Genomic DNA, 14,520 nt, shown 5'->3' with positions numbered 1-14,520 from the left:
ACTCTAAATAAAAGACATATAACAGCTGAGTCTGGAGTATGTGGTTTTTTTTACCATGTTATTTTACTACAGAAGCTAGTTTAATATCAAAAGTAAAAAATTGACCTTTAACCCACTGCTAGAGTCTGACCTGAAAATGAGGAATGGTATCATCATCCTCAATGACCTCATCAACTCAGACTGGATCATATCAAATCAGAGTTTCTGTTACCAAGAAGAGGAACTAATAACTAAAGGACTTATGACAGCTGTTAACCTGTTAAAGCCTGGACCATGAAATAAATGGCAGAAAAATAAAAACAGTAAAATATATATAAAATTCCCCGCTCGCCCCTACGGGCGGTCTATCCTTCAAGTTCAGGCCTGGAGCTTGAGGGTCCTGTGCAGTATCTTAGCTGTTCCTAGGACTGCGCTCTTCTGGACAGAGATCTCTGATGTTGTTCCTGCACTGCACCGTGCTCCGATTACCCCAGGGACCACTGTTATCTTCACGCTCCACATTTTCTCGAGCTCTTCTCTGAGCCCTTGGTATTTCTCGGTAATGGTGGCTGTAGGCATCGTCCGTGGGGCTGCGTTAACATCATATAGTTGACCTTCTGAGGGTACTTCACGTAGTCTTGGTAACCGGCTATGGGGGAATCCAGGTTTCAAGCTTGGCCATGATCCTATCTTTAAGGTCAGTTTCTAATGCACTCAACGATCCTTCTATCGCACTTGGGGCTTGGAATCCCAATCTCGGGTGGGAATGATATCTGTATTTAATTTGACTTGACCTTTTCAAGTTGGGTTCAGTTTTCCTCTCCTGAAATTGTTGCTTAATATCTGTTGCGCTTCTTCTTCCTATTGACTTCTCACTTCCTAAACGTGATGACCTCTCATCACGTTTAGGAAGTGAGATATCCTTCAGCATCGTTCAGTGAGATACATTTCCTGGTCCCTATTCTAGGAAGCATGTTCATCAAACTGAGTGTAAAAATAAACTATGAGTTTATTAACTCTGAGATCAGCAACTCAGAGTTTCAGAGTTTCATTTCAGATCAGAGTTTCGTGTTCAAGAACAGTTCACCATCGTAAGTTCAATAAAGTTCAGTTCAGTTTAAAAAATAAAAATAAAAACAGTTTTTGTTACAGACTGGTTGAGACTGGTTCCTGGCCCGTGCCATGTGTTGAGGTGCACCTCACTGTATCTATGGGTCATATCTTAAACCTCACACTCAAACATCAGCTCCTTCTCCACCAGAGAAGTGATGTTTCATATCCCAGTTGTCAGCCTTGATATTCAGACATCAGACCACCAATGACTACGTCATTTGCTGGCGTTGATACACACTGCACCCAACCTCTATAGCATCTCCTTTGGGTGGTGACAGTGAGCGAGAGAGAAAATTTAATTTAGTTTTTTTCACTACTGGCTAAAAATGCTTCATGAGATTTGCAGAATCTAATCTAATCTCAGCCTTCACTGATAGATAATAGCAACCTTACAGCTATACCAGGAATGTTTTGCTGACTGATTGGAAATCTTTACACTGTGTTTCACAAGCCAGCTTTCCAAATCTATAATGACTCTGAAGTTTTATTGGTAACGGTAAACATTTTATAGGAAATGTCACTTTTATAGATTTTAAAGATTTGAGTCTATTTTTTGGAGAATGAGTTACTTTAAATAAAGAATACAGGTTGTGCTTGGGAAAAAGTAAGGCGTTATGAATGAATCTGGACAGGATGAACTCCAACCTGGACCTGGGCATCTATGGACTAAATCTGTGATCCTGATCTATTTTGGATCCATCCAGTCAAAGAAAGAAAAAGAAGAGTATAATCCCCTGTTTGAGTTTTTTTTTTAATGGCGGCCAGTATTCTATCATCTCCATCATTATTTGGTAGAATTTTGTAGAAGAGCACTTGTTTTCTCACTTGAGATTTTTCTGTAATCTGTAGCTGGCTATTAACATGTTAGATGTTTCACAAACTGCAAGATTAAAACCTGTATCTAATGATTCAGTTTTCTTCATCTCAATCTGTCTGAAGGACCGAAAAAAGGTATTTTTAAAAAATTATTATTTGTATGACACAAACAACTTTATTGTAAATGTGCAAACGACTGAGGTTGCTGTTGATGCAAATAATGTTGCTGATCACGCGAAAATGATATTGCTGTATTATGACTCATTATGTATTATGAGTCACTTCCTCTATCTCTGTCTTTCTCTCTCTCTTTCTTTCTTGCAAAAAATTGTTACACAGTAAAAATTAACCAATGGTTAAATTAAGGATAGATTAAAATTATGCACCTCAAGTGAAGAGCTTTGCATGATACAGAGAGCACACCAGTGCCTTACACAATATTAAAGTAATATTGCAACACTTTCCAATAACAGTACAGATATTGCACAATATAAATAGAAACAAAAAACCCCCTAATACTTCCTATGCAGAAGTTTTTGCAGAGAATGGGAATAAAATGGAGAAATGCTAAGAGAGAAAGTTAATTTCTTTAAAATTATTTAAGTTCTTTAATGCACTTAACCTTTCTCAAGGAACTTTAAAAAAAATATCATTGTTAACTCTTTTAATATATGCAGATATGAGGCAGTAGGAAAGCCCTTGAATGGCATTCCAATTATGCTGTACATGTTTTGGGGGTGTTGGAATGATGTAATGATGCTTAATGACATGCACAGGTCATATTTTCTCTTTAATATTGTACAGTCTTTACAGTGTAAAGACAACAAAATTAAAAAAATGAATGGAATGTCTGGAATGTCAATTTCCCAAGATAATAATAAGATTTTCAGGGAATAAAAATTAGTCAGTGATTAGCATTTTGTGTTAAAATATACAGCATACACTGTGTGATATGAGATGAGAGATAACTTTATTGGGGAAAGAATAGTATTTGGTCACTTAAATTGACATCAAAACTGGCCTCCCTGTGACTCGCTGTGAGGTTGTTGATCCACATGAATTTCTCCAACCTAATCAGCAAAGATCAGATTATATGAAAGGTAAAGTGACATTATTGCGTCTGCCCGGTAATGACCCACAGGATGTCAAAATTCAGTATTCTTCCTGAATTCAAGAAATCTGGCTTTTCACCCCAAGCTACCCCCACACTTGTGGTCATAACATCAAAACTAACAGTGATAAGATGATGAAACCCACAGATTGTGTAGTTTAATAACTGTTTAAAATTTTCTGAAATTATACACTAGTATGAATCTAGAACAGCAATTAATACAATGTTGGATGCTGTCACAGCTTTTCATATCACTATTCAATGATCCAGCAAGAAAATAAAACTTTTATAGACATTTTCAAAGTAGAAATACTGAAATATATGATTTAATTATTTTTTTCTTTTGTCCTAGTTGCAGATTTTTATATAACTAAATTGCATATTTGTTTAGATTTTTACTGTCTTTTTCTGGTAAAATGAATTTAGTAATACAATGTTGGTCATTACTTAATGTGATCAAATGACATATATAAAATATAAGGGGGTAAAAAGTTGTTATAACGCTGTTTCTGTTTTCAGTAGATTTAAACTTTTCCTTCAAATTGGGCTACATGCTGACTAATAAGTGTACTAATTTTTTTTTTTCTGAATCAATCTATTTGGTGTCCTGGTGAAAAACGCCGGTGTGTTTATGAAACGGACCCAAAACGCAGACACAGGAGAAATGAACTGGTGTTTAAACAAAAAATGAACCTTTACTGCAGGTGATACAAAAAACGGAAAACAAGGGAGAAAGAAAACTGAAACCTAAACTGGGAAAAACTATGACTATCTATGACACCTAAGACATGGGACAGGAAGACGGAACTGAACAGGAACATGCAAACATAGCGAGAAAAAGTCTAAACATGAACATGAACCTGGTAACAGGTAACAGGCGACTTAAAGAAACAGACGGGTAATGAGGGAAGTGGAAACACCTGGGGAAACACAGGTGACACAAATGAACATGTTGCCACAGGGGGAAGTAAAACAAAACACAGTGAACATGGAAACACTACAATCTTCAAAATAAAACAGAAAATATGGAGAGACGTAGACATGACACACGAGCTTGACAACGTGGACACAACACAGACATGAAACACATGACAGACTGGACAGGAAACATGACACATAACCAAGGAAACATGGATTAAAAAACAAAATCCAGAATAAAGCTCAGCTAAATCCTAACTAATAATAAGACAAGAACTTATTATCACCAACTTAACATGAGAAAATCAAAAATACAAAATAATCTGAAAACACTGGGTCACAGACCCCGCCCCTGACATTTGGTTGCTTAATGGAAGACAGCCCATCAATTATCCTACCACAGGATAACACAACACACAGTAGATTGTATACACATGCTAAATATGGTGAATTAACTTAAGTGAATTTATTCTGTGAAAAAACTTTAAATGCTTTCTCACATTATCTTACTTACCGTCATTACCAACTTACGGGAGCAAGTACTGTATTTGTGTAGTATTTGTGAAGTGTGTATCAAGAAAAATGTTCATAAAAATGTTCCTTTAAGTTTTTGTTTGCTTTTCCCATAGTTTTTATATACTGTACATACTATATGTAAAAATGTATACTTCAGTGACATTGATTGACATCCTAAAAATAAAACATTTTGAAATATCACACAAGTAAAAAAAAAAGTCCTTTCGCACACTCTAGTTACACTCTAGGGTTGAAATTATGAATGTCTGTGTTTTGCAATGATTGCCCTGTAAAAGGTTGGAAAGCCAGTCGGTCAAGTTCATTGGTGTGACGAGAAACTTCCTGAAATTGTGCTACAAAAAGAGGGAAAAAAACAGAAAAGAGAGAGGCGAGAAACAGAAACTTACATTTAAGTAGTCAGCGGACATCAGTGAGGAGAGAGAACAAGGCAAAACAGGTAAGAAAAAATTTAATGTGTTTTAAAATATCTTTTTAAATACAAAAAAGAAAATCTATTTTTTTTTTACATCAATAGCAGGTCTGGTAAAATAAAAATACCATTATGCATAGATTACATGGATGATGCTGCTCTGTTATATGGCAGGTGTTTTACATTTATTGTATAAGTGTCGCTGAAGCACTGTAAGAACATTTTCATTCATCAAGTAATGTTTCAGGATGGATGACACAAAGATTACTTTTTAAGGTAGTGGTGTAATCACAGGTGTGGGTAACATATAGACAAACAGGAGCAAATAACTGATCACGTTTAATCGATCTGAATTGTTGAATTTGATTTTTGTTTTGATTTTTGTTTTTATTCCTGCATGTTTACGGCATCATCTATATTAGTTATTCTAAGGAGAGAGAGACTGAATCTGTTGAGCATCGGGCATCAAGGATGTTTGTTCTCATCTGGGCAACTCTGCTTTTCAGCAGTGCTGAAACAGGTTTGTGTCTACTTTGTTATCAACCTGTAATTCAGCCAACATATATATTTCTTTCATAAATTTGCAAGTGAAACTGTTTTTCTAACATACAAATCATTATTTATTCTACCAAGACTTTATCATAAGTTAGTAGTGTTACTGTTATCTGTTGACCTTTATGCCATTTTATATAAATCTTTGTAACAAAACTTACTACAGGCTAAGAAATATGTAAAATTCTGATTGTTGCATATACTACACTCAAACAAGCAACATATGTAAAACAGGAAAGCTATTGAAGTATATTTATTAAAAATCATATTTATTGTTATAAACTAAATATTCTCTGTCACTATGTGTATCTCCCTGTTTGTGCCTCAGCCTGGGGACGACAACACTGTGTTGGAAGATACTGTGTGACTCTCAGTGAGCAAGAACTTACAGCAGAGGCTGGACTCTGTGTTGTGATCCCATGTTCTTTCACTACTGCTGATGAGTTTACACCCAAACATACAGTTTGGTACGAATGTGAAGCATCTCAACACAGCTGCAGCGATGCTGACATAATATTTCACAGCAACAAAAACACTGAGAAAAAAGCTCAGGCTGCGTTTGAAGGACGAGTCTCACGTTTGGAGCCTGATGTGACTCAAAAGAACTGCAGCATCATCATTAATGATCTGAAAGAGTCTGATTCAGGATCATATCAGCTCAGAGTTACTGGTGAACTGAATGGAAAACAAGATGGATTCACATTCATTCCTAGAGTAACTGTCTCTGTTAAAGGTATGAAAGCTATTCCAAGAAGAATAATGCTGATTTTAAATACTCAGTCTTGTGAAACCTCATATTTAGTATTTTTACAATCTTAAATGAAGTATTATTTAATTTCGGGAATTGGTTGATCCTCTGTGGAAATCTAATAGGAGCTGCAGTAGATCCAACTAGTGGCCAGCAAAATATTTCTTTCATCAAGGCTAAATTTGATTCCACTAATGCCCAATACTTCTATTAGGTCTTAATCAGAAGCCCACAGTAATGATTCCCACACTGACTGAGGGACAGCAGGCCACACTGACCTGCACTGCTCCTGGTCTCTGCTCTGGATCTGTTCCTCAAATCACCTGGACATGGAGAGGAGCAGGAGGGACTGAATCTTACATTACAGGAAATAGCACTGCGTTTAAGACTGAGGGTCTGACTCCTTTCACACAAAGACATGTGTCAACTTTGACCTTTAACCCTTCATCTGAAAACCACAACACCAATGTGACCTGTAAAGTACACTTCATTGGCAAAATAATGAAAGAAGAGACTTTGGGTTTGAATGTGAACTGTAAGTACTTTTATAGTATTAAACTAGCTTTTTTTTTTCCTGAAATCTGTTGAGTTGTGCAGTGTCAGCTGCATTCTTCTAGCAAGAAAGTCAGAAAGTTAGGGAAACTACATGATTGTGTAATTTATATGTTTTGTCTCATAGATATGAAAAAATTTCAAATTACTGGCATCACAACTGTTAAAGAGGGAGACAATCTGAATCTGACCTGCAGTGTTGAAAGTTTCCCTCCATCTCTGATTTTATGGTCTAAACTTGGTTCTGTCACAAACCTGCACAATGACACTGGATCAGCCAAACTTGCCATCCAGAATGTGACAACAGAAGATTCTGGACAGTACATCTGTACAGCAACACATCTGGACACAACTAGGACTTCTTATGTCAATGTGACTGTGACTTGTAAGTAGGCATTATCGTTTTTTATTAATGTCTTGATGCATGCTCAATCATGCATTGGTCACTGAAGGAACAATGGGCTGGGAGGTCAGTTCCTTGATCAAAAATGCAAATTCTCATTAATTATCAAGGAACTGACCTCCCAGCCCATTGTTCCTTCAGTGGTGCTGGTTTCAGTCATTATGCAAATGTACTGTTTATAAAATTGGGGTAACCTGAAGTCAGCTGAGACTGAAGAAGTCACTTGGGTGAGTGATGAAACGTTTCTCCCACTGAAAACGCTACATCCAAATGAACAAAATCAACTTTGGGGAGTCTTTATTAATCTTGTATTTGACAGCCATTCTAAACTTCTTTTGACGTTCTACAGAAACCAATTTGCTGAATTTTGGCACTTTGCTCAGGGAATATATATAATGTCACACATGTAACACATCAACCTACCTTAGCAGCTTTTACTGCAGAACTGCATATTGTGTCTCATCACCATGATCTATGCAGTGTTAATTTCTCCCTCTTTAAAAGATTTAAATACACTCCACAGATAAAAGGAAACCTCAGATCATCGGGAATACAACAATCAGGGAGGGAGATGTTCTGAATTTGACCTGCAGTGTTGAAAGTTTCCCTCCATCTCTGGTCATGTGGTCTAAACCTACTTCTAACCCAAGCCGACACAATGAAACCTACACTGACGCGCACAATGACACTGGATCAGCTACACTTGTCATCCCAAATGTGACAGCAGAACAGTCTGGACAGTACATCTGTACAGCAACACATCTGGACACAACTATGACTTCTTATGTCAATGTGACTGTGACTTGTAAGTAGACATTACCAGTCTCATTAATCTCAAGATATATGAATATGATATAAAATGCCTTATTATGAGGCTGGATCACTACAGGCTACCATAACAGCTACATTCCATTTTAACATTAATTCTTAAAATGAATTAAACATCATGGAGTTGAAACATCATTCTTCCTTCTCTGGTGATTTGATGATTAGAGTGGTTCGCACTGGTGGGGGAAATAAAAGCAAAACATGCCAGCTAGTTAAATACCTGGACAGCATTATATAAATATTAGAATCCCTGACTGTTCTGTGTGGACCAGGTTTCCATTTTTTCTTTTTTCTTTTTTTTTTTTTTGGGGGGGGGGGGGGGGGGGGGGGGTGTCTTTCTTTTTTTGGTTCATTGTTAATATTTTTTTTCAGTTGTTTTCTCTCACCTTATCCTGAATGAAATGCTGGTGTGCTCCACAGACACAAGAAGACCTTGGATCATTGGAAACACAACTGTGAAGGAGGGAGATGTTCTGAATCTGACCTGCAGTGTTGAAAGTGTCCCTCCATCCCTGGTTGTGTGGTCTAAACTTGGTTCCAACACAAACCTGCACAGTGACACTGGATCAGCCAAACTTGCCGTCCTGAATGTGACAACAGAAGATTCTGGACAGTACATCTGTACAGCTAAATATATGAACACTACCCTTAAGGATAAATTCAACATAACAGTGATATGTAAGTACAAAACCTTATGTTTTTGGACAGAATATTTATAGTACTGTTCATTTTTTTTCTTCCTATCACGTAACTGAAATTGTGAATCACAAGGAGAACAACAAAGCAAACAATGCAGTCACTATGCAAATGTGCATCTTGTTTCTTTCAGTTTAATGAAGCACAACAATTGTTGCATGTGTATTTGAGAGCCATTCTAAATTTCCTTTGACATTCTACAGTAACTAATTGTATTTCAAGTGCAGCTAAAGTTTGGCACTTTGCTCAGTGAATATACATAATGTTACACATGTCAAACATTAACCTATTTTAGAAGCTTTCACTGCAAAACTGCAGTAGCAGTTTCTCATTACCATGATCTGTGGCAGTGTTAATGTCTCCCTCTTTAAAAGATTTAAATACACTCCACAGATAAAAGGAAACCTCAGATCATCGGGAATACAACAATCAGGGAGGGAGATGTTCTGAATTTGACCTGCAGTGTTGAAAGTTTCCCTCCATCTCTGGTCATGTGGTCTAAACCTACTTCTAACCCAAGCCGACACAATGGAACCTACACTGACGCGTACAATGACACTGGATCAGCTACACTTGTTATCGCAAATGTAACAACAAAACAGTCTGGACAGTACATCTGTACAGCAACACATCTGGACACAACTATGACTTCTTATGTCAATGTGACTGTGACTTGTAAGTAGACATTGCCAGTTTCATTAATCTCAAGATGTATGTATGTGATATAAAAAGATAATTGTTGAAAAAAAATAAAATAAAATGTCTTATTATGAGGCTGGATCACTACAGCTACAGTCCATTTTAATATTGATTCTTAAAAAAAAAAAACAATACAAACATGGCAGCCAGTTAAATGCCTGCACAGCATCACAGAATTATTATTATTATTCTGTGTGATCAAAGAACATAAGAACTTTATTTTCTTCTGTTTTTGTTTGTTTGTTTGTTTGGTTGGTTCATCCTTAATAATTCTTTTAGTTGTTTTCTCTCTCCTTATCCTGAATAATATGCTGGTGTGCTCCACAGATACAAGAAGACCTCAGATCATTGGAAACACAACTGTGAAGGAGGGAGATGTCCTGAATCTGACCTGCAGTGTTGAAAGTGTCCCTCCATCCCTGGTTGTGTGGTCTAAACTTGGTTCCAACACAAACCTGCACAATGACACTGGATCAGCTACATTTATCATCTCAAATGCAACAGCAGAACATTCTGGACAGTACATCTGTACAACTAACTATATGGACTATGCCCTGAAGGACAAAGTCAATGTAAAAGTGATTTGTAAGTACACAACTTTTTGCTATAAGACAGAACATTTATAATACAGCACAGTTATATTTCCCCCGATCTGGTAACTGAAATTGTGACTGCTAGCATAAAAAATACATAAAGAATAACATGCAGATGATGTGTACATGTGTTCTTTGTAGGTACAGAGTAACAAAAAACAAACAAATGAAAACACAATGCTATGAAATAACATGCAGAACACAAGGTATATTGTGGGGAAAACAACTTTGCAGAAAACCACAGCAAATGTTGCACATGTATTTGAGAGCCAGTTGAAACCGCAAGTGACATCTGCAAAAATCAAGATGTATCTTCAATGCTGCTGAAATCTGTTTCACTTTGCACTGTCCATGTAATATTATACACGCAGTGTCAGATCAGTTTGTGAATAATATTATTAGTGCCAGTATCAAAAATCTTATTTCTTTTCTTTTCAAAATCTCATTACAAATTTTCACAGAAGGGTTATCTGCCAGTGTTCCTTTCATGGTGCTTATTTAAGTTACTGAAATGTGCTCTGCAGATAAAAGGAAACCTCAGATCATCGGGAATACAACAGTCAAGGAGGGAGATGTTCTGAATTTGACCTGCAGTGTTCAAAGTTTCCCTCCATCACTTATTATGTGGAAAAAACTTAATTCCACCACAATTCTTCAGAATAGAACTTACACTGTCCTAACCAGTGACACTGGATCAGCTACAGTTTTCATCCAGAATGTGACAACAGAACATTCTGGACAGTACATCTGTACAGCAACACATCTGGACACAACTATGACTTCTTACGTCAATGTGGCTGTAACTTGTAAGTAAACTTTACCAGTCTCCAGGTGTCTATAATGTATGTACACAATTGTTTTTACGTCATTGGTAGTCAGATATTTTGGTCTTTACATTTTACTAGCCATAATGACGTGAGGAAATATTTTTTTAAGGATGCAGTATAAATGGTTATCAAATTTCATTACATGAAGACAAAAACTGCTGGTTAAAGCAAAGGAAACATTAAAAACCAAAAAGTGTTGTGTTCTCACAGTGGTCCAACACATGTTGTGGTAACAGGCATTGATTCTGCAAGTCTCTTAAAATCTGCTTGAGGGATCAAATATAATTTTTCGTGTTATGATGATTTGGTGACTGTAGTGGGGAGCAGTACAGCAGTAATGGGTAAAACCCTGGAATACTGTTGTCACCCTCCATGTCTTAAATAAATAACTGAGTTGTGCTCCACAGATACAAGAAAACCTCAGATCACTGGGAACACAAGTATAAAGGAGGGAGACGATCTAAATCTGACCTGCAGTGTTGAAAGTTTCCCTCCATCTCTCATTATGTGGTCTAAATTGACTTCTGTCACAAACCTGCACAACGACACTGGATCAGCTACGCTTGTCATCCCTAATGGAACCGCAGAAGATTCTGGACAGTACATCTGTACAGCTAAATATATGAGTAACACTCTAAAAGAGGAAGTCCATGTAACAGTGATATGTATGTATACAACTTTTTGCTTTTACTATATGGTTAAATGTGTGATGCCATCTAAACATCTTTGCATATTGACTATTTAGGCAGATTCTCTTGTTGGTGAGCACAAAAAAAAAATCTGTTATCCCACAGATAAAAGAAAACCTCAGATTATCGGGACTACAACTGTTAAGAAGGGAGATGTTCTCAATTTGACCTGCAGTGCTGAGAGTTTCCCTCCAGCTCTTATCATGTGGAAAAAACGTAGCTCCAACACAAACCTTCTGAGTGGAAATTACACTGACCTGCACAATGGCACTGGATCATCTACACTTGTCATTCATAATGTGACAGCTGAGTATTCTGGACAATATGTCTGCACAGCGAAATATCTGGACAAAGCCATTACTATACATGCCAGTGTGACTGTGACTTGTAAGTGGAACACAATGATCTTGAATCTGAAGTTTATGTACACCTTCCTTTGTTTTATGAGTCTAATCATGTGCTTACAGGGTTTTCAGAGACCCAGGATGGCTCTGGATGTGTGCTTCAGTCAGAGGTTTTGACCTGTGTGTGTATCAGTGAAGGGTTTCCTTTACCTACCATCAAATGGCCGCTCCTAAAGAACCACACTGAGTATTCTGTCATTACTATGGTCTCTAAACACACAGTCAACAGCACTGTCAGTGTAACTGTAAACAAACATAGCAACAGCACTGTGGAATGTGTGAGTAACAATGGAAATGGAGAGAATAGAGAAAACCTACTGATCCACCAAAACTTGCCTGAAAAACATGGTATGTGTTTTCCATCTAAACACCTTTCACTGCCACGTTCACTTTTTACGTACCACATTTTCTTAATGCAGCCTTGCTAATTAGGCTGTCATTTATAGTTTGTATTTGCTTTATCTAATTCAAAACAACCTGGACCATAATTTTTTATGTTGTTATTTTTTGGAGTGCAGAGCAATCGTCTAATTTAAGGCAGGGATACATGAAAGTCATCATTGGCATTTTGGCTGCAGTAGTTCTTTCAGCAATCGTTTGCTGTTTTACCAAAAATTGGTACAGGTAAAGCACTTGCTTTTATAATTATTATTAATATTAGTTAGCTGTTGTTTTTTTCTGTAGATAAATTTGAACATAAATGTACTTCTCTAAAAACACCCCTTTCTATAGAAAAAATCAGAAGACCTCAAAAAATTCAGATGAGACTTTGGAGATGGAGAAACATCAAGATGATAAACTGGTATTTATGTTCATTTGACTTTTTTTTGGTATGATTTTCTACACAAATGCTCAGAAAACTTAAGTGTCCATACTCTTACTATACATTCACATATAAAGTGGCCCATCCTGCTCCAAGTTTCTACAAAAGAAAAAGAAATTCGGTCTGAGTCAAAACACAATTAGTTGGATCCCTTTATCTTTCTACTGAGTCTAACGCAATTCAGAGAAGTAGGTTTTGTAGAATTGTCCTGAAACACAAACTGCACAATGACGTGTTAGAAAAGGAGTACGGTATCATGATGCAATTTTGAAGTAAGTCTGAGAAGCAATGACTCTGTTTAGGCATCAATGCCCTCTAAACACCAAACAGACAGAATACACAGACATTTAGTTGCACAAAAAGACACAAAAAGAAGTATGTTGGAATAAGAGTGACAAAAGTGACACAACACTATACACAATAAACACAATAATATGAATAAACAACATAGGTTATTAGTTTTGCCATAAACAGTTGATGAACAGGTCACTGATGTTTAAGCATGAATGTAACTTCTAAGTTGGTTAACTCAAAAATACTTGCAACATGCTGACAGTTAATTTTTCCCTGTTGAAAAGCAGCAGTGCCAGGAAAGCAGCAAAGAGGCAAGAGAGGACAAAGACGGAGTATGCTGAAATCAAAAAAGCAGTAAAAGCAGAACAGGTAGAAGATGCTTGAGAAGGAAAGGGAAATGTTGGAGGCCAAAGAAGAGAAGGAGATGGAGTTGGAGATGAAACATTGTCAACCAGAAAAAGAGGAAGGAGAAGATGAAGTTGTGTACTCCACTGTGAATGATCCCACTTATTCTACTGTCACTGTGTCTTTTTTCTTTAAATAACCCAAATAAAGTTCTCTGCAGGTAGTTAGACACTTCATTAAGTGTATATGTAAGATCCCAAGGACCACCTCAATGATCTGTGCCCTAAGATATAATGCGGTTTTCTTTTACATGTTTTATTTGACAAGAATAAATCTATACTTTAAATTTTCCATCTAGTCAGAAAAAATAACTTTGTAGGGCTAATATGATTCCTTTTTAGAAATGTTATTTAAGACTTAGCCCACAGTAAACATCGAGATTTTTTTTTAATATTACAAAATCTTGACATATATGTTGGTGACAATACAGTGTCCAGACAAAGACAATATACTTAAGATTGTGTCTTTATCCAAAAAAAAAGAAAAGAAAAAAAGAAAAATCAATTAAACATTCTAGAAAAGTGTGACCTATACTTTTTGTGGTTTGAGTTGATTTTTAATGGTCTCTGCTCATTTTCATTTATTATTCTTTGTTGTTTTGCTAACAAAATAAGACCTTTTTGCTTTCTTTGGCCATTCATTGTGCTCACCAGAAAGTGGCAGAGTAAACCCATTACCCATGTGAAATTATAAGTCAAGTAGATGTGTGGTCTGTTATCACTGGTGCTGCCTGGCTGCAGATTTTGTATTTTGCCTGGTCTTGTATGATGCATTAATAAAAGTGAGTATTTTATACATCTCTAATTCTGCCCAATGCTCTGAATGGTGTATCACAAGCAGGTTTCTATATCATAACATGAAATAGAGCTTTAATTTCAACCTTGAAAATTTCAGTATATTTTCATCATTGTTTAGACACTGGGTTAAAATAAAATTCCCACTCATGGTATCTACAATTGTGAAATATTAACACAACAAAAAAATTATCACACTGTAAAGCAAATCTTAGCATGATCTGATCAGATACAGTGTTTCAGATTTGTAATTAAGTTATAGAAATTGAATCATAATCAATAGCAGTACACTCACACACCAAAAATTAGGGCATTAGAGTACCTTACATT

General features: G+C 36.4%; 1 protein-coding gene across 1 annotated transcript; it reads left to right on the top strand.

Moving 5' to 3' along the window:
- Positions 1–4,845: 4,845 nt before the first annotated feature.
- Positions 4,846–13,712, top strand: LOC146659517 (basement membrane-specific heparan sulfate proteoglycan core protein-like). Its single transcript, XM_085423564.1, has 16 exons — positions 4,846–4,910; positions 5,306–5,403; positions 5,764–6,168; positions 6,398–6,718; positions 6,863–7,120; positions 7,662–7,943; positions 8,387–8,644; positions 9,056–9,337; positions 9,689–9,946; positions 10,479–10,760; positions 11,189–11,446; positions 11,576–11,857; positions 11,938–12,222; positions 12,393–12,498; positions 12,607–12,676; positions 13,279–13,712. Exons 2-16 carry the CDS (start codon positions 5,355–5,357, stop codon positions 13,330–13,332), a joined length of 3,450 nt encoding a protein of 1,149 aa, XP_085279690.1. The 5' UTR covers positions 4,846–4,910; positions 5,306–5,354; the 3' UTR covers positions 13,333–13,712.
- Positions 13,713–14,520: the final 808 nt, after the last annotated feature.

The sequence above is a fragment of the Rhamphochromis longiceps genome, linkage group LG11, assembly GCF_057381845.1.
Source record: "Rhamphochromis longiceps isolate RC_006_pf linkage group LG11, R_longiceps_female_GT1.1, whole genome shotgun sequence".
Classification (NCBI taxonomy): domain Eukaryota; kingdom Metazoa; phylum Chordata; class Actinopteri; order Cichliformes; family Cichlidae; genus Rhamphochromis; species Rhamphochromis longiceps.
This window is presented reverse-complemented; position numbering and strand designations above follow the sequence as displayed.

Coding starts and splice junctions, on each gene's coding strand:
- LOC146659517 (XM_085423564.1), top strand. CDS start 5,355: ATGTTTGTTCTCATCTGGGCAACTCTGCTTTTCAGCAGTGCTGAAACA. Junction 11,447..11,575: donor AGTCCATGTAACAGTGATAT/GTATGTATACAA, acceptor GTTATCCCACAG/ATAAAAGAAAACCTCAGATT. Junction 12,223..12,392: donor AAACTTGCCTGAAAAACATG/GTATGTGTTTTC, acceptor TTTGGAGTGCAG/AGCAATCGTCTAATTTAAGG.